This window comes from Anthonomus grandis, chromosome 1 (assembly GCF_022605725.1).
Source record: "Anthonomus grandis grandis chromosome 1, icAntGran1.3, whole genome shotgun sequence".
Lineage (NCBI taxonomy): Eukaryota > Metazoa > Arthropoda > Insecta > Coleoptera > Curculionidae > Anthonomus > Anthonomus grandis.
Window position 1 is genome coordinate 45,493,544 of NC_065546.1, and position 22,340 is coordinate 45,515,883.

The following is a 22,340-nucleotide window of genomic DNA, read 5'->3' on the forward strand; positions in this document are numbered from 1 at the left end:
CCCCTGAAATCACTGAACTGCATTTATTTTCCTATGGATGTGCAGGGCAGAACCGAAACCAAACAATGGTTCGTTTCCTCTTAGCATTACAGGCAACCAAGAGATTTAACAAAATTTATCATTATTTTCCAGTAAGAGGCCATCCGTTTTTGCAGTGTGACCGAGATTCTGGCTGTGCAAAACGGAATTTTAAAAAACATGATCGAATTTACACTCCAGAAGAATATGAGGACTTAATATTGATTAACAAGCAGCCATTTACTGTGAAGCAGATCCGATACACTGATGTTACTAATTTTAAGAACTGGTGGCCTGATTACTATAAAAAAACATGTAGTACTCGAGGTACCGGCGCTAAGAAGGAAACGTTTGCTGTGTCAAACTATAGGCAGTTCCTGTATGAAAGTTCAAATCCAGGATATGTTAAAACGTGCGAATATATAGATGGTTTACACTCCCAAACTTTTAAATTGCTCAAAGAACATAAGAACAGCCCACCTCTGCCCAATAATAAGGCATATAAAGAACCTGTACCGATTAATGAAAAAAAAATTCTGGACATCAAGAAGGTAATGACTTATACCCAAGGTGAAGCATTGGAATTTTATTACCACATCACTTCATGGAAAACTACAAACGCTGAAAATGATGATTAAAATGATTGATCTATTAGGTTTCAAGTTGTATTTTTCCTCTGTATTGAATAAATATATAAAAAATCAATAAATGTTTACCTATATCTTTTTATATACAGAATTAAGTTCAAAAACCGTACAAGTCCGTCCCCCCTTTTGATCTGTCATTCGTAGTTAATTTTTTTTCTGAAAAACTACCCTTAAAAACACATTGCCAACCATGAGATCTACAACTTTTCTATGCATGCCGATAGTCTATGCTAAGTAGTTTTAGCTTTTTATTGATTTTCTCGAATCGCGGATTTTGGACATGTATGGTGTTCGAACCCACCGATTCAATTGGATCTCGAACCAAAGATTAGATAAATAGATTATAACAAGCAAGAGCAACCTTCCTTAAGCTGAAAGAGCTTAAACTAAGATATAGAAATCTAAAATGTTACGTTTGGTTAGTTTTATTGTAGGTCTGGATATTAAAAGCCAGTTTGATAAATAAAATGAAAGCATTCGAGATGTTGTGGGGTAAGAATGCTGAGAATATCATGGGCAGAATGATATGAATGCTGAGAATTGTAGAAGTTCTTCCAAGAGGACAAGTAGAAGATCGTGAACTTTTCGAAGTAATAAAACGTAGAAAAATATATTTAGGATATATGTATATTATGAGAGAATAATATATGAAGTAAAAGCGTTTTTCTCTCATATATTATTAGAGAAAAACGCTATAAATTCCAGGGACTTATAAGTCTTTTTTTTATTGGTGAATAAATCCAGATCAAAATTATGATATTAAAATCTAAATAGGATTTAAGAAAAAAATTCAGAAAATTCATTAAAATCATTTAAAGAATAATTTAATGGCATAAAATGATAAATATATATTAAATCCGCCCAAATTTTACAAATAAAAATACAGATGATACATTTGTATTGGATGAAAAAATAAATTTAAATTAGAAAAAAAACAAATATTAATTAGTTTGCCCTTTTATGTATGATGTATATTATTTACATGAATGTTAGAGTGAACCAAGAAAAGAATGGTAATAAAATTTATATCAAACGTTTTATGATTAAATATACAAAAATTGGTTATTATTTTTCATTCTATATAAATATAATAGACATCAGGTTAATCATTGTAATTGTGTAAATTTAATGAATAAATGTATAAAAATAATTTATAAATATTAATGACATACAAATGAAATTTAATGATTAGAATTTTAGAAATAAATGCACAGTAAAATTATAACATTTATATATTTAAAAAAAATAATTATGCTAGATACAAGAAGCGAGTAAAATAATTAATTATGTAACAAGTGTGCAAAATGATCCGTTTTTTATGAATGGGAAATTGGAGCCATGGGGATAGCCATGGACTCCCATGACTAAAAAAAAAGGGGATTTTACACACGTATAACATACAAAATTTTTTCTACTAGCGAAGAAAAATACATTAAGAAAAATTAAAAATACCAAATTATTTTATGCATTAGTGCGTAAGAAAACGTTCAACAAATTTTCGACAAATTATAAAATGAATGTCAAATAAACGTCAAATTACTTTTTACGCACTAGTGCCTAAAAAGATTTTTTTTACGAATTTTACAAAATTCATAAAATTATAATACTTTCATCAACCCAGTACATTATAACCTACTTTATATATAAATAAATGCAGATTAAGCAAAATTATCTGTTTGATAAAATATTAAGAACATTTAATATGGACATTACATGGACATAACGATTACATTGCAAAATCATTCTTAAAGCTCTATTCTAAATTATTTCAAATGAATTAAGTTTAAATTGTTGCAAGTTAAACTGCAAAGTAGAACGAAACTGCAATAGCAATATACAATGATAATCTAGCATGCATAGATAAGGTCTTACCCACTCTAATGATAAACCAAAATTTTTTTGGAAAATTTTCACATAATCTGCATGGGCATAAAAATTTAAATTACAATAAAAAATATTTTCAAGTATTTGATTTCCTTATCATATGCAATGATCTTCTCATTTACAATAATACGCATGTTCTGAACATTAATTGAACTTATTTTCAACATTTTTGGTGAATACACAAAATTTACACTTGTTGCATTTAAGACTTATTAAAGATATTTAAGTCGTGGATAAGAAATTAAATGAGGCAATATTTTAAGCCAATTTGATGTATACGTCATGAAAAAATAAATTTAAAGAACAATTTCACAATAAAATTATACTCATAGTAAATTGAATATGAATAATAAGGTAAAAAGCTAGAGATGTGAGAACAAAGTTGAATAAATTAAAATGGGTATAGGATAAAAAAGTCATATTAGTACAGTACTAAAAATTATTTAAAAAAAACTAAAAATTACCTACATAACAAATTACCTAATATCCCATAACATAGAAAGAAATTTCGTCATTGGCTCAGGTAATCAAAAATCATCCCAAGCAGCAAGCTTCCGTTCATAACCGTTTCCTGGTTCTCATAAGTCTTACAAAATAAATATCTTAACCGGTAATTACTTAGAGAGATCCGCCGAACAACAAAATACACTGTAATTCGACTGAATCTATTGTTAATTAAATAATATAGAATTTCGTTTTGAAATGAATAACGTTTTGTTCCAAAAAATGTTCTCCCCGAGACGAACACTTAACGCGAAAGTTCTTTCGTAAGAAAATACATCATATTTATTCATTCCAAATAGGTTCTTTTGCAAAATATTATACAATATTCATATGGTTTATCATTGAAACCCAAGCGGACTTCTCGCCTTACCGTTTATAGAAGTGCCATTACGTTTTTTGCATTTTAGTCTGTGAATAAACGTGATTCATTCAGCGACATAATGTGCACTTGGGACTTCCTTAAAGAATAACATTGGCTCCCACTGTAAATTTAAATAAGCATTACGGGCACCCACAATAATTATAGTGTTCAAGTAGTAAAAATACGGATATCAATTGATCTGTATGCATTTAGTTTCAATTAATTTTAGGAATATTCACATATATGAAGAAAGAAGAGTCCTTAAGGAATAAATACAGCGCAAATATCGATTTAATTATTCATTAATCTTATGAACTTTTAAGTGTTATTTATCAGATTTTGGGAATTTCAAATTGTTTGATTTTAATAATTTTGCTCTATGAATTAAGAAGTTCTATAATTATTATAAATTTTTAGTCTATTTTTTATCTATTTTATTCATGTTATAAAAATGTTAACACCATTTTTAAGAATTTTTCACTATTTTGAAATATTTTTAGCAACTTAATTATCATGATTTTAGTCCGGATTTACTCATAAATAAGAAAAAAAAAACAACTTTTGGGAAAATTTGCGTTTTTTGAAGAAAATGTAGAATAGTTCTGATAAAATGAAAAACAATATTTTCTTATATTGAAAGGAAACCGCAATATTGTGTTTTATTCTTAATACTCTAATAATATAGTAATATTTCATATTTTAATAGCTATTTATGAATCAGAAATTTCTAAATTTTTTTTCCACTAAATACATAATTATTATAATTATCACATTAAGTTAATATGTATATTACAACTTTTATTTTCGATGTAAATATTAATATGGTAAGAAACAATAAAAGAAGATTTTTTGTTTAATATTTGTAGAGGACAGTTGATCAAGTATAACAATTAGTTAATCGATTTTTTTAGTGTATCTTTTCACATAGAATTGATGGTTTTTAAGATTTTTAATAAGAAATTATAGTGTTAAAAAAATTAAACTTACTCCTGGTTCAAGTGACAGCACCATATGCCCATATTGTAAGAGGATTAGCCATAGTAAACCTGAAAGAAAATAAAATGAAGAGAATTATAAAAATGTTCACGTTTATTTGAAAAATTTAATGTATACAGTGTTACTTTATTAAATTCTAATATTTTCCTAACTCCTAATCTTAAGCGGAAATTTAACATTTAATTAATTACACACCAAACTACTTAAAATTAAAATTAACTGCAGCAATTAACACTTACTTACTGTTGCTACAATTAGAATAGTATTTGGACTAGAATGAAATGTACAAATTAAAATTAATGTTAATAGCAGGAAGAAGGTCATTAAGATTTGTTATACGTAAACAAGAATTTTATAAGACTATTTTTAAACCTATATACACATAGTAGATTCAAAACTTTTGCATCACCTTGTTTTCATAGGAAGAAATTATTTAACGTCCGCATTTTTTTGTGGGATTATTTATAATGTTGTTTATTCATATTCACCGCGTATTTGTTGCGCCACAAAAACAATTTTTTTTGGAACTTTCATTTTAGGTGGGTTTATTAGACTGTTTACTAGAGTACTAATTATTATACAGAAATGACTGAGCTTAGACTTTTGTTAAGGCGTCGTAGTCCTGCTCATTTGCCGCTTTTCCGACATCTAATCCGCTCTCGTGATTGGTCACTTTTAGCATCTTAGAAAAGTACTTAAAAAAAAACCTCACATCAGAATGAGTTGAAAATTGGTCAAAGTGTTTCTTATTCGATTCCGCACAGATTCACTATTTTGTTTTGTGATAATCGATCTGGTTATCTTAAAATTTAATAAACTGTAAATAAAATACCATCGGTAAAACTGGCAACGACGTGAAAACACCCGACCAAGATGCAAGCCAGCCTGAACAGCTGATGAGGGAAGCCAATAATAGCAAATCACAAAATGTAAATTATAACGGATCGCCAAACAAAATAGTGAATCTGAGCGGAATCGAATAAGAAACACTTAACTTGCCTGACTACGCCGCCTTAAGCCATTGATTATTCTTTTTACTTAAGCTTTAAAACAAAAATGCTTTCCTGATCTATGGAAAACATCAACACTTGAACACAAAAAATATAATAAGAATCTTGTTGAGAATTATCATCCTATAAGAACAATTAATGATTTTTCTAAATGTTTCGAGTCATTGCATTCTGATTTATATCCCTTAATGAAAAAACCAATTAATACTAGACAACATGACTCTGTGAAAAGCAGATTTGCAACGACAAATCTTTTCAAACAAAGGTTTTCTTATTACCAACCTCGAAAGTTCTTACGGCTTTTCAATATATTTAATTTCTTCAATCACGTAGAATAGTATGATTGGAGTTCTGCAAAGATCGTTGCCACTTCAGAAGTCCCCCAAGGCTTAATTTTCGGCCTGCTTTTCTTTATTTTATTTATCAACAAAATGACTAATTAATAGACTATGCGGACGATACTAAACTCAAAAGCTAAAAAAACAACATTACACAAAAATGTCATATTGTCTCTTTTAGCTTAAAGAAAAAACTAATTCTTTACGATTATATTATTAATAATGTTAATGTACCCAAATCGACAGTTTTTAAAGAGTTGGGGGTAATTTTTAATAGTTCTCTTTCCTTTCAATGATATATAACAGATATTGTCAAACGTAGTTACAGAATGTTGAATTTCATAATATGCAACTCTCAGAATCTCAGAGGTATTCTTAGTTTAAAACTTTTATGTTTTTCTTATGTCAAATCTATGCTTCTGGTCCCCCCATTATCAAAACCATATTCAGAATATTGAAAATATCCAAAGAAGATTTCTGAAATTTCTATGATTTAAGTGTGACGAAGTGTACCCGGAAACCGGTGATTTTTCTCACACATACAACTGTTGGAAAGATTTTCGTTTCTTACATTAGAGAAAATGCGGAAATTTGCTGACTTGCAGTGTTTGTAAATATTTGTAAAAAACTTGATTGATTTACCTGAAATATTGGCACAGCTTAATTTTCAGTTGCCTCGCATATTAGTCAAATGTTTTACCTACTAAGACCTAGAACAAACATCTATAAATTTTCTCCACTGCGTAGAGCGTGCGACACATGATTCTGTTCAAGATCAATGTGGCATTTTTTACTAGAGTATTGCAGCGATTCAAAAGTATACTTTTGTTAATCACAAATCTTCTTTTATTTTATATAACTGTATTTTTTTTCTAATTAAGATCTTTTTTATGTAGAATTCTTTTTTTGTATCGATAATTTTTGAGTTATATAATGATATTTTTTTTCATAATAATTAGATGTTAATCTGTGGAGTAATGTGATAAATAAATAAATAGCTGCCTGGGAAGCAAAAGTGGTGATTAACCAGGAAAAAGAAACCTCCATCTTCTTGAACAAAAATCATTTCGCTAGAAAATATTTAGATCGATTATGACGCAGAGTCTTAAAATTGTATGTTCAAAATATATATAGCAATAATTTTGAAAGTTCGTGTTATTGCACGATACAAAAATATTGTTTTTATATAATTATTAGTAGTGGTTTGACAAATGAGGTAAATGAAGTAAAAAAGAGTCGTCCTATTTCAACTGGCAATAGGGCGATTTTGAAATAAATGTTACAAAAGAAATTTAAGTTTAGGGTTAAGTTTGAGTAGCCTTAGGCTAGACTTCGCCTTTTTTTTCCATTTGTAATATTTGTCAATCTATTGTTTTTTTTTTGAATAAAAGACGATTATTATTATTATTATTATTATTAAATTAAAACTTATGTTATGCCAATTACAATGCCAATACAAAATGCATTTTTCAACTCGATCCAACTACGAGACTTATGAGCATATACACGCAAATATCCCCATAAAAAAGTCACAAATTGACAGGTCTAGAGACCTTGGAGGCCACGGCACATCTCCAAAACTGATTTTCCTGAGAACAGATTGCGAACGACATTAATTGAAGTGTTGGCAATACGTGCCAGAGACGTCTTGCTGAAACCACACAAATTTTTTGCTTTTCTTTTTCTTTTGCGTAGTTCTGGAACCAAAAATTTTTCAGATCATGTGAACAGCCTCTTTAAAGAGCACACCGCATTAAATCTTTTTCAAAATGTAGAGGAAGCTCATGGATATTCCGTTGGCTGTCAGTTCTATTTATTAACTGATTAGAAGATGCTGACCTAGTTTTCCTCCAAAATAACTTGCATTCTCGTAGCCAAATCCTTACGATAGTCTAAATCACTATCTTAAAGGAAAGAGATTTTGCTGGGCAATCTGTAATTTGTAGAGGTGAAATTTTAGGTCCTTACGCAAACTGTCCTTAATCACCTCAAGGTTTGTACTATACATTTTAAAAACACCGGTTTGCGATTATCACCCTTTATTATGTCACTTCAGAAAAACCCTTTTTTTTTAATTACTTAAATAAAAATTTCAATGCTTTCAAGTCGAAAACTGATTTTTTTCACTTTAATAAAACTTCAATGCATATTATAAATTTATTTTTAGAGAACCATCAATAGAAAAATCATTTTTCTATTGAGCTATAAGTTCGTAAAGATTAACTACTCAATATAAACATTTTATTATTACTAAGCCTATTAAGGGGAAAATGCTCTTTAAGCATCTATCAATATTTTAAAGTCACTGCTAAGAAGAAATAAATATTTGCAAACTTTCAGATGAAAAGGATATATTCGTAAAAGTTCTTAGCAAAAAAAAATGTTTTTGACTAGTTACAAAAAAAATGTAATTTCGATTACGACAATTTAATACTCCTTAAAAGCCAAAAAAACAATTTTTTTTTAATGCTGTCCCATCGATGAACCCTAAAAACTCCCTAATGATATAAATATTTTTGGTCCTATTACAAAGAAAGTGATCAGTAGTTTTCGTCAAATCACTGCTGAGATAAAAAATTGAAAATTAACTAAATATGTGTATATACCTAAAATAGAATTTTTTAATAAATGTTGCTTAGGAATTGTAACAAAAATTATATCTAAAAAACAGTGTTAAAAAAATATTCCAATATTCTTAAGCCGACAAAAATACTTTACTTTCACGATTTCACGTCGATGAACTTTTAATTAAAATCGCTGTTAAGACAAAAGTTCTTAAATACTGATTAAAAATATATTTTATTGGTTATGCGTTGAGTATATAATACTTAAAAATCACTACTGAGATAACTATTGTTAGTTTAAAAAATATATATTACTAGTTCTTAAGAATCACTTAAAAGCTCTTAAAAATCAGTGTTGCGATATAATATTCACAAGCCGATAAAGAAGGATCTTTATTTAAAATAATTACTCTGATTTCACACAAGAATTGCTTAGGAACTATAGGGAGTATAACAAGAATGTCACATTAAATCTTAAAATCCTTGCTAAAGAAATTATTTATGATTATCAAAGAGTTAGAAAAAATAGACGTTTTTAATGGTTGTACTTTGAAAAACATTGAAAATCGCCGTTGAAATGAATATTGTTAGTACATTTTATTAATATTTCAATATTTTAAAGACTATTTTTGGAAGAAAGGAAATCACTCAAGTTCTTAAATATCACTGTTGAGCTTAAAAACTGAACATCTATTAAAAATGAATAAATATTTATTTCAGCACAGATTATTTCCAAAAATTTCTTTGCAATTATAAGGAGAGTACTAAAAATAACACATTAAACTGTAAAAATCTGTTGATTATTAAAGTGAACAAAAAATAGACAGTCCAGTCAGTATTGAGTTTTAATCTTGTCGCTAACATCGTTAGCGACACACATGTCGAGAGTAAAAAATTAAGAGTTTTGGCTAGTGGTAAATTTGTCTCGTAGTTTAATTTGTAATTTGAAAAAATAGAAAAGAATTGTACTTTAAAATCGCTATTGAAATATGCCGTATATGCATATATCGCTATGAATCTTAAGAATTACTGCTGAGATAAGAATGTAAACACTGGCTATAAATGATAAAACATTCATATCAGCAGAAATTTTGTGCAGGAATTATTACAAACATGTCACATTAAATGCTAAAAATCCCTGCTGAAATAAATTTTGTATATTATTAAGATATTAACGTTGATTGAATATTTACAAATATTCAATCAACGATATTAAGAAAAATGTTTTTATTGGTTGTGCGTCGATCATCAAAAATCACCGTTCAGATAAATATTCTTAGTTTTATAAGAAAAAAAATTATCTAGTCCCAGCTTTTAAGTTTTTATCACCGTTTAGGTTAATATTAAAATGTTCTCAATACTGATTAAAGATTATTAAATATGTATCTCAGCAGGGATTATATACAAAAATTTCTTATGAATTACAGTTATCGTACAAGAATAACACATTAAACCGTAAAAATAATTTGTTATTATCAAAGCGATTAGAGAAAAAATTTACATTTTAAATGGGTGCCTCGGTGATTAAAAATCGTTTATAAAAGAAATATTTTATAAAAAAAAATTTAGTGATACGTCAATCGTAATGTAGGTAAGTTTTAGAAATAACCGTTGAAATAATATTAATATTCATTCTCAAAAAATATTACTAGTTCCAGCTCCTCAAACTCACTGTTGAGATATATATTTTAATATTTGCAAGACGATAAAGAAGAAACAAAAAATATATTTTCATTGTATTGCGTATAAAATATAAAATAAAAGCGATAAAACATTTATTTCAGCAGTGATTTTACATAAGAATTGCTTAAGAATTATAGAGAGCATTACAAGAATATCATATTAAATTTTAACATCACTGCTCAACAAAATAATTTGTTATTATCAAAGAATTAAAAAAATACACGTTTCTTACCTTGAAAATCGCCGTTGAAATTTTATGAAAGAAAAATATGTTTTATAGGTTTTATATCAAGTAATCTTCGAAAATCACTGCTCAAATAAATATTGCTACTTTTCTAATAAAAAAAAATTAGTTGCAACTGTTAAAAATTAACGTTTAGATTTAAAATTAATAAATATGCTTCAAAAAAATAAATATTTTTATGTTTTAAATTTATGAATCTTTGATTAAAATCACTGCTGAGATAAAAAATTGAATAAGTATAAAAAAGCTTTTATTTGAGCAGTAATTTTTTATAAAAATATTCCTTGGAAATCATAGAGAGCGTAACAAGTATGACACATGAAATCCTAAAATTCACTGCTTAGATAAATATTGTTGTAGTTTTTAAAATTTTTTTAAATATTGTAATAATGGAGTTTGAGTTTTTTTGTGTATTTTACTTAAAATAATAGATGTTGTTTTTAAATATTGCAAGTTCACAAACCTTGCCAAATAAGTCGAATATGCCTCTTCTAAGTTATTCATAGAAATAACATCATGTCAAGTTTCTTGCTCAAATAAATAATTAAGTTTTGCAGTATCAACGTTTATTTTAAGTATAACGCATGAAAACTGATGTGTCTTAAGTGTTTTCTTTAGCAAAGTTCAGCATTATTGGAAAATAATCTGTAATATCGTAACTTATTGTATAGGAACCTGTGCAGAAGTTACTGAGTTTTTCAACAAAGAGGTGATCCAAACGGAAATGGAGCTTCCAGACTCCGCTCTGGTTATTGAATTTACTACATAAGAATGAAAACCGCGTAAAATAATATCTTAATGTTGTAATTTACCACATTTAGATATTATTTTATTTTAATATCATAATAGTTATTTTGATTAAAGTATATGTAAAGATGTACAACATGTTTAACATTTTCAGTAGATGCTTGAGAAGTTCGATGTATACATGAGATTGCATAATACACATTTATATGTTCTAGAGTTACGCAACTCATCTTTAGCAGAATCAAGCTTATGGAATGTTAGTTTTGAATTTAAATCTGTCATCATAAGGTCTGATCTGTCATCATATCATTATAAGGACACCATCATTTATAGCAATATCCCAATTGCCATAATAAACGCTAAAGCCCTAAATTGTGAATTCAGCAAAGGAGTCAAGTTGAAAACATGATTACATGTATTAATTTAAGAATCTGTTTTTATGTGTTTATTGTATCACATATCTTAAGAGGTTCTATAGTCTTACTAAATTTATTTCGATCACTCTCAAGTAAATTTTCTTCTTGTTCTTTAGCCATAATAAACCTTACTCTTCAACCTAAATGATATTTGTATGAAAATCAGAGGCTTCATGTTTAACATCATAGTTAGTCTTATATTTATTATTTGAATTTTTACAATTTATACATTTCTTTTATCCTTTTTTGATGCTAAACTGCAGTAATTTCATTAGTGTTCACCTCCACAGTATGAACATGTGTTTCCATTTGGGTAATGTGTGCAGTTATGGTAATACCTATTACACTTAAAACATTGTTTAACTGCAAGAATTTTATATTCTGAATATCTTTTTCATCCAATGTATAATTTTCTATTCTACATTGTCTTTTAAAAAATGCTTGGACAATAATCTGTAAACATTATCACTATATCAGACTTAGTTTTCTGCAAGTATGTAACAATAAATATTTCATGTTTAATAAAAAAAGAATTTTACTTTCTTATAGCGTTTTAAATTCTTCGGGTATCGGGTAATTTTTGGCAGGATATCCAATTTATTATTACCCAACTCTTTTTTTTCTACATCATAGTAACCACCAAGCTTTTACTCAAGTTCATTCTTAAGTTTTTTAATACTCATCGTATCGCTGTATTTAATAATCAAGCCTCCATCGTTTGATAATATAATTGTATCAACGCTTGTATGAAGATCTGCAAGATTAATGTTTCATATAATGATCTGGTCCGGTTGAATAACACTTTTATACCTGTCTTCAATAGTTAACAAATTTAAATGTTCACATGGAATGATTGCAAACATCGCACTCCATTTTCGAATTGTCATTCTGGAACGCAGCTACTTTATTCAATTGCAACAATTACGATGATACCGGTTTAACACAGATGTGAACAATGATTGCGACAAATTCAGTGCACTTTCAGCAAAAATAAACATGTATTACTAAATAAATCACTGTTTATTTCATAAATTTACTATTAAAAAAAATATTATGTACTAGAAACTCACAATTGTATGATTGTGCGTCTATGACTACCTGTTTTAAATATTTAAATCTATAAAAAAATGCCAGTTCTAGGTTAAAAATCACTGTTAAGATTAACATTTCAATGTTCTCAAACAGATTGCTTACAAACGTCTAGAGCATAACAAAAAAGTCATATTAAGCTGTAAAAATTACTTCTGAGAAAAATAATTTATTACTTTCAAAACGATAAAGGAAATTGATGTTTTTACTGATATTATTTCAACCAATTTTAAAAATTGCTTTTGATAAGAAATCAGCATATTTTTTATTGATTGTACGTTAATTAATCTTTAAAAATTACTGCTGCCATAAATATTTTTATAATAATCTATTTTTTCAATGTAACAAGCTTTAAAAGTGCAAAGATAAACATGTATTTACTCTTCTAGATGATAGGGGTTAAAATCACTATTGTGATAGACATTTCAACATTAATTAAGAGTCATAATAACTCAGCGGTGGTTTCTATTAACGGAAATTTGATAAAACATTTTTTTATTAGCTTGGAAATGTTGATATTTTTTAATGTTCGTCTCGTTTTCTCAGGCGAGCCTTTTAAATCCGCACTAGAAATATTTCAGATGAAACGAAAGTAAATGGGAAAACCCTCAACAGCATAAGATATGCCGATGATATGAATGGCGGTCACAGACGTTGAGCTTCAGAATGATGGCGTTCAAAGAGCATATAGAAGAGAATGAAAATTTAACAAAAAATCAAAATATCTCGATTCCATTGCAAATCGACGTCGAAGTCCTAGAAATTGTACATCATTTTAAATATTTGGATTCCTGGATTAAAAGAGACACAAACTCTAATGACGAAATAAGAACTAGAATTGAGCAAGCATGCTAAGGATTTATAGATTCCTCTTGGATTCATACTTCTACTAAAACTTCATCTGAGACTGGTGTGGTGTTACATCTGGTCAATCCTATTGTACGACGTTGAATCATGGACGTTGAAAACGGTCATGATTAGCTAACTCTAGTGCCACAGACGAATGCAGAGGATTGCTTGGACGGAGAGAATTACGAACATAAAGTAATTCAGAGAATAGGTGGTGAGTGAGAGCTACTACATATCATAAAAATAAAGAAAACAGCATATTAAGGCCACCTACTCAGTTGTGAAAAGAACGAGTTATCCCAAGTAATAATTGAGGGAAAGTTAGAGGAACCAGGGATTTGGGGAACAAAGCGACAGCACGGAAAGATAAAGAAGAATGTTAATATAATAACAGCTAGAGTGATTTAAAATTTGTATCTATCCAGAATTAGTCAAACCACTGTTCGAAATAAATATTTGATTATTTTTAAGACGGTGATGGAAACATGAATTTTCTTAAATGGTTTAAAATTACTGCTGAGTTAACATTTAACAAATATTGTTTTCCGCAGTTTTATGCTAAAATTGCCCGATAAATATAGGCGTTGTAATAAAAATTTCACATAAACAAAATTAAATTGTTAAAAGAAATTATAGGTGAACGATAAATATAGGACTATAAATAAATATTAATCGTTAATACAAAAACGAATTAAGTTACCTATAAACGCAATATTAAAACTGATACTAGAACGCGTGGTATACTTAATTTACCATTAACCACTTTTATTTCGTTCCGCTAAAATGACATAAGAGCAATCCTAACAGATATTATAAAGTGAATGCCTATGATCTTTTCGGCCATCGAAGGTAAATAATGTGTCGATTTTTATGTACTATTTTAGCAATTTTCTACAAATTGATTTGGCAATTTCATTAATTTACCCTGGATTCTTATAAATATCAACTATTACTTAAATAAAATCCGCACTCACAATGATGGTAATCTTAATCACGGCAATTTACAAGAAACGTTCTACTTTTTGCAATCGGTTCGTTAATATCGTGCTTTATGAAGATTTACATAACGCCCAGTTTGAAAGTTGCCTTTTTTCGGTTAAAAAACCATAAAGAAATGTTGCATGGAACAATCAGTGCTCCTATGCAGTCTAATGGCGTGAATAATTGCTCGTCATGTATTGCTATATTATGCGTAAATTGGGTAAGTAAAAGAAAATTAAATAAAACAGGTGTTGTAATTGAAATTTCAAATAAAATATTGTAACGAAACTCAGTGGGGGAACTCAAAGGCGAACAACTGAAAACTTAACAAGAAAGATAAATCAAATTCACATTAAAAGGTTATCACCATCTCTTTTTCCAGTCCATCATTGATGATATTGTTATGTTAAATAAAAATTATATAAACTATTTATCTCTGCAATGATTTTCACTTCTGAGTCGAGCAATTACTACTAAGATAAATATTTTTATACTTTTAAGCATATAAAAGAAGTAGAAATATTTGCGATAAGTGCTTTATCACTTCTCAAAGGTAAAGAAAGATTAATTTTAATAGATTAATGGCCATCGATGATTTTGAACAAATCTCTATTGAGAAATGTGTATTAATACTTTCAAGCCTATAAGGAAAAAAAAAACTTTTTACATGGTTTAGATGAATCTTTGTTCAACATCACAGTGAAGATAAATATTTTAACATTGAATAAAAGTGATAAAATATTTATAACACAAATTACACATAAGCAAACCTAGATTTTGGTGCGATTTTTTCTAATGATCAACTTAATGATGACTCAACCTCCCACTGCTAAGCCTACATTACTAAGATAAATAATTTATTATTTTCAAGGCGACAAGTTAAACATTAGTTTTCTGGTACTGTTGATCAATGTTTCAGAAAATATTCTTACGTTGAGTGAAATGATAAAATATTTATCTCTGATATGATTTCTCATAATTGCTGTAAAACAAACTCAACTGTTAAACTAAATAATGAAGAATTTTTTTTTACTGGTGCAGTTAAAATCCTAAAAATAAATGAGATACGTTGTCGCAGTTAAAATAAATATTTTCAATTTTTTAACCCGAATTTATTTTGTTTCTGTATTAAATGTTTTTTTACTAAAAAAACTTGATAATCTCAAAAGTGTAGAGGAAAAAAATTGATATATCTAATTTAATTATATGATGCATGATTTTAAAAAAATCAGTGTTGTTGATTTTCTTTTTAATGATCAATCTAATGATGACCCAATCTGCAAATTTTGTTCGCTTAGTCTATTTTTTTCAAAGTATTGTTTTTGCTCAAATTTTAAAATATTGTAAAATTGGAGAGACTTAAGTCGAGAAAACCTTTGCTAGCTCGTCCCAAGTATTTATTGTATCTTGATTAACAACTGATTTCATGTATCCCTATAGAGCAAAGTCGAGGGAGTTCAGATCAGGGCTTCGAGGCGGTCAAGGATTTTATCTCTCACGACCGATTCAGTGGTCAGGATATGCTTGATCGAGATATTCCCTATTTGGAAAAGTGAGCAGGGCCACCATGCTGCATGAAAATCAGGCGTCTCTTTGATCGTAATGGAAGCAATCCAGCATCCAAAAACTAGATCAGCTTATTTTTTGTAAAAAATATAAATAGAGTTTAAACACACCAGACATTTATTTTAAATTTATGTTGGAGGAGAAAGTCAGAAAGGCAGTACTTTCTATTTTCAAATGAGGGTTTTCGATAACTTAAATCAATAGAGCATGTTTATTTCTTAAATTGGCAGTTTGCTGGTTGTTCAGTCGGGGGTGTTGCAAATTTTGAACACGACTGAAATGGTAAGGATGCAGTTTCTCTTTATGAAATATTCAACAATTTGTTGATTTCCTAACTATGATATTCAGGGTGTCCCGTAAATAGTGGTCCAAATGAAAACTCCTAATAGATTGGACTATTTCCAATCAGAATAATCCAACATAGCTCTAACGAAAGTGTTAATGTTACAAGGTTTTCGAGATATTTTGATTTTTGCAAAATTTTAAGAAATACCTACCTGTAATCAGTTTTTTTATGGTGTGTCACTAAATGAAAAAAAAATCACAATTTCTTGGGTTGGATATTATTTTATTAGTTTAAAGTTTTCATTTGGACCACTATTTACGGGACACCCTGTATATGTATCCTACTGATTTCTGGGTTTTCAGCAACACGAACCAGAATTTCTTCCTCTGGCTCGGATGTAAACGTTTTTGAATGCCCTCCTGTAAATTTCATGAAGGAAGAAAAGAATCGTTCATTCTCCAAGTCCTACAGATTTTTAAAAATGTTGATATTACGATGCGTTTTATTTGAAAACATAAAATTTACTTGGGCATATAAGCAGCTCATGTCCCGTATTTCTAGGTTAAAAAATACTCAGTATGGTGGCATTATCGATTTTTTATTTTATTTGATTTCTCTAATGGTCCTAATGAAGCACCAAAATTTTGACAGAAATAATATTTGATATCACTATAACGAAGTCCCTACATCAATTTATTTCGATAATGCAGAATGTGGCGATTTCTTATTATATATTTTTTTTATTTCGGTTAATTACAATTAGCACTGCTTAGCCCTATGTATGTTTCTTTAAATAATTTACCTCTCAATAAATTTTCCTAGAAAAAAATGCAAATCGTAAATAACATAAATCTTGTATTTAGGCCGCATTAAAAATGAAAGATTCAATTATTTCGAAAACGGTGGCTCTGAGCGACTCGATAAATGGATACCCTTTAAAGATGTACAAGTTTTTATCACCTCGGAGTGTCGCTGACAGTGCCCTCTAGGATGTACACAAAGGTTACCTTCAATTTGAATTTTATATCCCCAAAAACTCTCTACTACCAAATTTTGTCCTAATATACTACGTTTTGAAAGACCACAAATAAAATTCAAAATAAAACATCCTGTATCTTTTCTTTCAAAGAGAATTCAAGCAGTGCATTTTCTGTCTGTAAGGACTCTTACTGTAATTTATAAAAAAAAACCTCAGCGCATAAATGTATTTCCAATTCTTCAACTGAATTCTACTGACCTTCTCGACTGCGAAGTTCGTTTCTTAATCGCCTGTTGATTTTATCGTTTTTGGCGTTTTTTCTATATAAACGTTTTTTTTTCTGAAGATAATGGACACGAGAATATAATTAAATTATATTATAGAATTTAATTATCATTTTTGTATTTTTATCTGACCATCTTTTGGAAATCCGCGGAGGTTCTTTTGTTATGAAGGGAAACGTTTAGTTAGCATTTTGAAATTTTAAATTATACGTTCTTGCAGAATACATATTAATTGCATTATTAAAATGCCATTTAGAAATCTTAAAATATTATCTTTATCAGAGATCACTTTTTCTATAAATAGCTGTTAGATAATATTACATTCAATTATTGTCATAAATACTTTACACTGCTTGTCAAAATCATAAACAACAGGAAATCTTATGATAATAGTCATGGGCGTTGTCCTGGTACACATATGTTCTTTGCACTTGTTTTATCCCAACCTATTCATTCTTTTGTTTAAAAATCCAGGTGTGTGCAATAAAATAGAATTTACTCTATAAAAATAAAATCATTGTGTTATTAATGCTAAAAGACATAAGAAATCAAGTACTGTCGGTACTCCAATTGGTGCTTAACTTTGATTGATCCATCACAGATGTCACACTTAGAATTCCAATATCGATTATTATGCCAGGTGTTCCCATTATAGATAAATGTGCAAAGGAAATTTATCGGTTAAGTCGAAAATTATTACGACTTTTATAGGCCTAATCGCATTCTTCGTAGAAAAACCGTGATATAACTTTTAACTTCTACTGTGAACACCTGACATAAGCCATATGACTTAGTGTAAATATGTATTTATACTAAGCTGTAACTATTTGTATATATTACTGTTGAGGGCGAACAGTGATTTTTTATTATTTTATCTGCATGTGAAATTCAAGTCGTATATTCCGGTGTCAAATAATCAAAAATGAATTTCGTGATGGGTAAGAAAGTGCAGTTTTGATTTTATCTTAAAACCAGCAATGGATATGCACTTAGGCCAATTCAGAAGTTTATTATAAACTGAAACTAAAGAAGATAAGGACGAGAAATAACGATATAAATATGTAAAATAACGATAAGGAGGAGACGATAATTCATTTATACATCTCAAATTAACGTCGTGTATATCTCTTCGAAAACTGCATTTTTTACGAAGGTAAATATGAGAGAATTACTAAGCAATCGATGTACACAAACAGTCAACTGATAAAAAAAAAGAGTTTCTACACGCAACCATCCAAGACTACAATTTTTTTTGAGACTCTGTCATATATTCTTAAAATACAAATAAGTCTACAGCACTAATTTTAAAGCTTCTGCAAACGATACAGAGTTTTTATCTAAACCTGGAATATAGACAATGTTGCAGTAGTTCATAATAGGAAATAAGCAATGTATAACCAAGTTAGTTATACCAAGACCATACAATTGTTATACCAAGTTAGTTTTATTCATTGGTGTTCGATCATTGTTATTACGTCTTGGCTTAATTCTAATAAGTGCGCGGTTTTGTTGTTTTTAATTTGGCGTTTGGTTTAACTCATTATTTAACGGTCAAAATTTTAATACTTTTTTTTAAACTTTGCAGTAAATTCACGAAGGTAAACATGAGAGAATTACTAAGCAATCGATGTACACAAACAGTCAACTGATAAAAAAAAGAGAAACTACACGCAACCATCCAAGACTACAATTTTTTTTGAGACTCTGTCATAATATATTCTTAAAATACAAATAAGTTTACAGCACTGATTTTAAAGCTTCTGCAAACGATACAGAGTTTTTATCTAAACCTGGAATATAGACAATGCTGCAGTAGTTCATAATAGGAAATAAGCAATGTATAACCAAGTTAGTTATACCAAGACCATACAATTGTTATACCAAGTTAGTTTTATTAATTGGTGTTCGATCATTGTTATTACGTCTCGGCTTAATTCTAATAAGTGCGCGGTTTTGTTGTTTTTAATTTGACGTTTGATTTAACTCATTATTTAACGGTCAAAATTTTAATACTTTATTTTAGACTTTGCAGTAAATTTATTATTTATTTCTAGTATTTACCAATAGAATAAAAGATGAGTAAAGAAAGAAAATGTAAATTTAATGAAGGGTTAAGCAGAAAATTTTCATTCAATTAGAAACACGAAAGTAGACTAGGTATATGGTACGGTGTGATAAATGCAATGTGGAATTTTCAGTCTTTTAGTGGAATAAACGATATTATTAAACGTCTAGCGACAAAATGAGAAAAAATTAACGAATTTATTTCTTCATTTTAAAATGAAGATGTCATGTAAACTTTAAAATCTATATTAAGTGTAAAATATAATTTGAACAAATCATGTGAATTTATTACCTTTCACGGCATTTTAATAAGCGATCCGAATTTATTGCAAAGTATTCACTCGGATCAAAAATGTGACCGTGAAAATATTTTTTTTTAATAAAAAATTTAATTTGATTAAACATTTTTTTACAAATATTTTTATAGTTGCCAATAATTAATAATAAGTACATTTTTGTACAAGTATATGAATATATAAAATTAAATTATAATTCTCATTTCGTTTCATTTGTCCCGCTTCGTCTTAATGAAAATGTGGTCACTTTATGTAAGACCTATTTAACTGAAATATTTTATAACCAGAAGCTGATTCCTTTCAGAAAGATATAACCTAAAGAAATTTACTGAATTATGCAAATTTTGCTAAAAGCATGCTGTGATCCAAAGTATCGAAAGCTTTAAAGAAGTCAAGCAATACGTGTACTGAAGTATCACCCATATCCGAAGCCTCAATGACTTCTTGAGAAACTTTTAACAAGACGGATGTTGTACTATGCTGCTTTCGGAAGTCAGGCTGACCCTCCGGAATTATGTTGTTCGTGGTAAAAAAATATATATAAATTTGTAATTGAATAAACTTTTCTAAAGCTTTTCGAATTAATGGAATAACTAATACAGGTCTAAGGTCGTAGTATTTTTTTTAGACTACTGATTTTAACTAAAGGCATTTATAAGAGAAGTTTTAATTTCCAAAATAACTCATTCCCAAACAGCAGCTTATATGTGAGAAACAAGATGTTGAATGCAATATTGGAGCATATTCGGTGAGATACAATCACTACTAATGACATTAGATTTGGTCTAATATTATTTTTAAAATCTCTGTTACAGTGGTTCAACGAAATGAAAACTAGGGATAGGCATTAAATTTATTATTAGTAAAATATTCAACTGTTTCTGAATAGTTATCTGAAGAACTATGAATTGATGAAAAATATTCAATTCATTCTATCAGGATTTTGAAGGTTTTCATGCATAAAGTGGTTAAAAGAATTTTGATGCTATGCTAAGGTTATTTATTATTTCCAAAATTTTATACTTTTCCTGCTATTTTGTTAAAGATTCAAGTATATTTTATTTTCCTGCCTAATCTTCCTCACCGCAAAATTAGGTAGTTGCTTGTAGAATAGCCAATCGGCTAAACTCTTTTAAATCTTAAGAACCTTTATGTTTTTCTTGTATATAGAGTATAATGCTTTCGGTAATCCACAGAGTTTTTCAAAGATTTAGCCGACTCTGTATTTACGTTGCTCGATTTTTGCGTAAAAAATGCGTGACTTGTCGACTGTCCACCCCTGGAAATCTTTGAAGCATGTGTGTCAAATAATGATAAAGTCAAATGTTGCTGGACAGAAAAAAACAAATTTTTCAATCAAACTATATATTATAAATATTATCACAATTTATTTCTCATATATCAGCAAGAAAATCGATCTTATCAAAAATAACTAGAGTTGTAGTAAAATCTATACTTTATTTGTTTACTCTCCGGCTTAATCCTGATGTCACAAAGTATTGCCTGGTGATTATAATGTAAATCAACATTTAGATCTTTGTGGCTTGCTAAAATAAATTACATCAATTAAAGTTTATGTTGCTGTTTCTGCTGGTTTATTGATTACCCGGACAAAATCTTAGGCAGAAAAGCAATCTAATGAAACAATATCTCAAAAATTATTTATGCTGGAATCGCCGAGAATAAAATATCTTATCTAACTTAGAAAGATTTAGGTAACTGAACCTTTTAAACCAAAAATGTTATGTCTGTTGGCAATGTCGCATATTCCAAAGTCAAATATTCATAAATTACTTTCTATCTAGGTCTCACAATATCGTACTAACAATACTTCCCACGAGATAGATCAAGAAACTTGAAAAGTTAATTTTTATTTACATATTATTGCTATCACTTGAAAGTTCAGTGACTACTTTTTACTTAATTATCACAATGTGCCCTTTTTAATTGTTTGTTTATTTTTCTTCAGATTGTTCTGTCATTGTATATGATTCGGTTGATAAATAAAAAGATATAATTTGTAAAATTACTCAGAAATTTTAGGTTTGTTGGCAACATTCCATCTGCTGTTTTTTAATAATCATCAATGAATTTCTGTGTAGGTCTCATAGTGTCATATTAGCGATATTGTCGATAAAAGAGAACGACAAATAATTTAAGCTTATTCAAAGGTAAATGTCGTTATTTAAATAAAAGCGATTCTGGGTCCATTAATTTTATTATTTATACGTCGCATTTAGTAACCTCTTCAGAACACTGCAAGACTCTTGCTTATGCTGATGATACGCAGTTGTTTGTATTTTTCATTTGACCCTAATATCTTCATTGAAGCCAATAATGTGGCCAATATAGAACTTCCACTGGGTTTACTTCGTCCTTGGGTTTACTTCGATGGCTTCTTAACCATGAAAAATCGCGACTTGATTGATGTGCTTTTCTGCATCAGATTATAAAACTTTTTGGCCGGAAATAAAATAGGATTTTTGTTACAAAGTCAATACTTCACAGTATTAATACCAGGCATAAATGAATCG

The 22,340-nt window shown here is 28.7% G+C and overlaps 1 protein-coding gene across 2 annotated transcripts in view; it reads right to left on the reverse strand.

Moving 5' to 3' along the window:
- Positions 1-22,340, reverse strand: part of LOC126736002 (serine-rich adhesin for platelets-like) — a 125,368-nt gene that overhangs the window by 13,223 nt on the left and 89,805 nt on the right. For both annotated transcript variants that reach the window (XM_050440158.1, XM_050440147.1), the window contains exon 3: positions 4,402-4,460. In XM_050440158.1, coding sequence (XP_050296115.1) covers positions 4,402-4,460 — 59 coding nt within the window. The remainder of the gene's footprint in view (positions 1-4,401; positions 4,461-22,340) is intronic.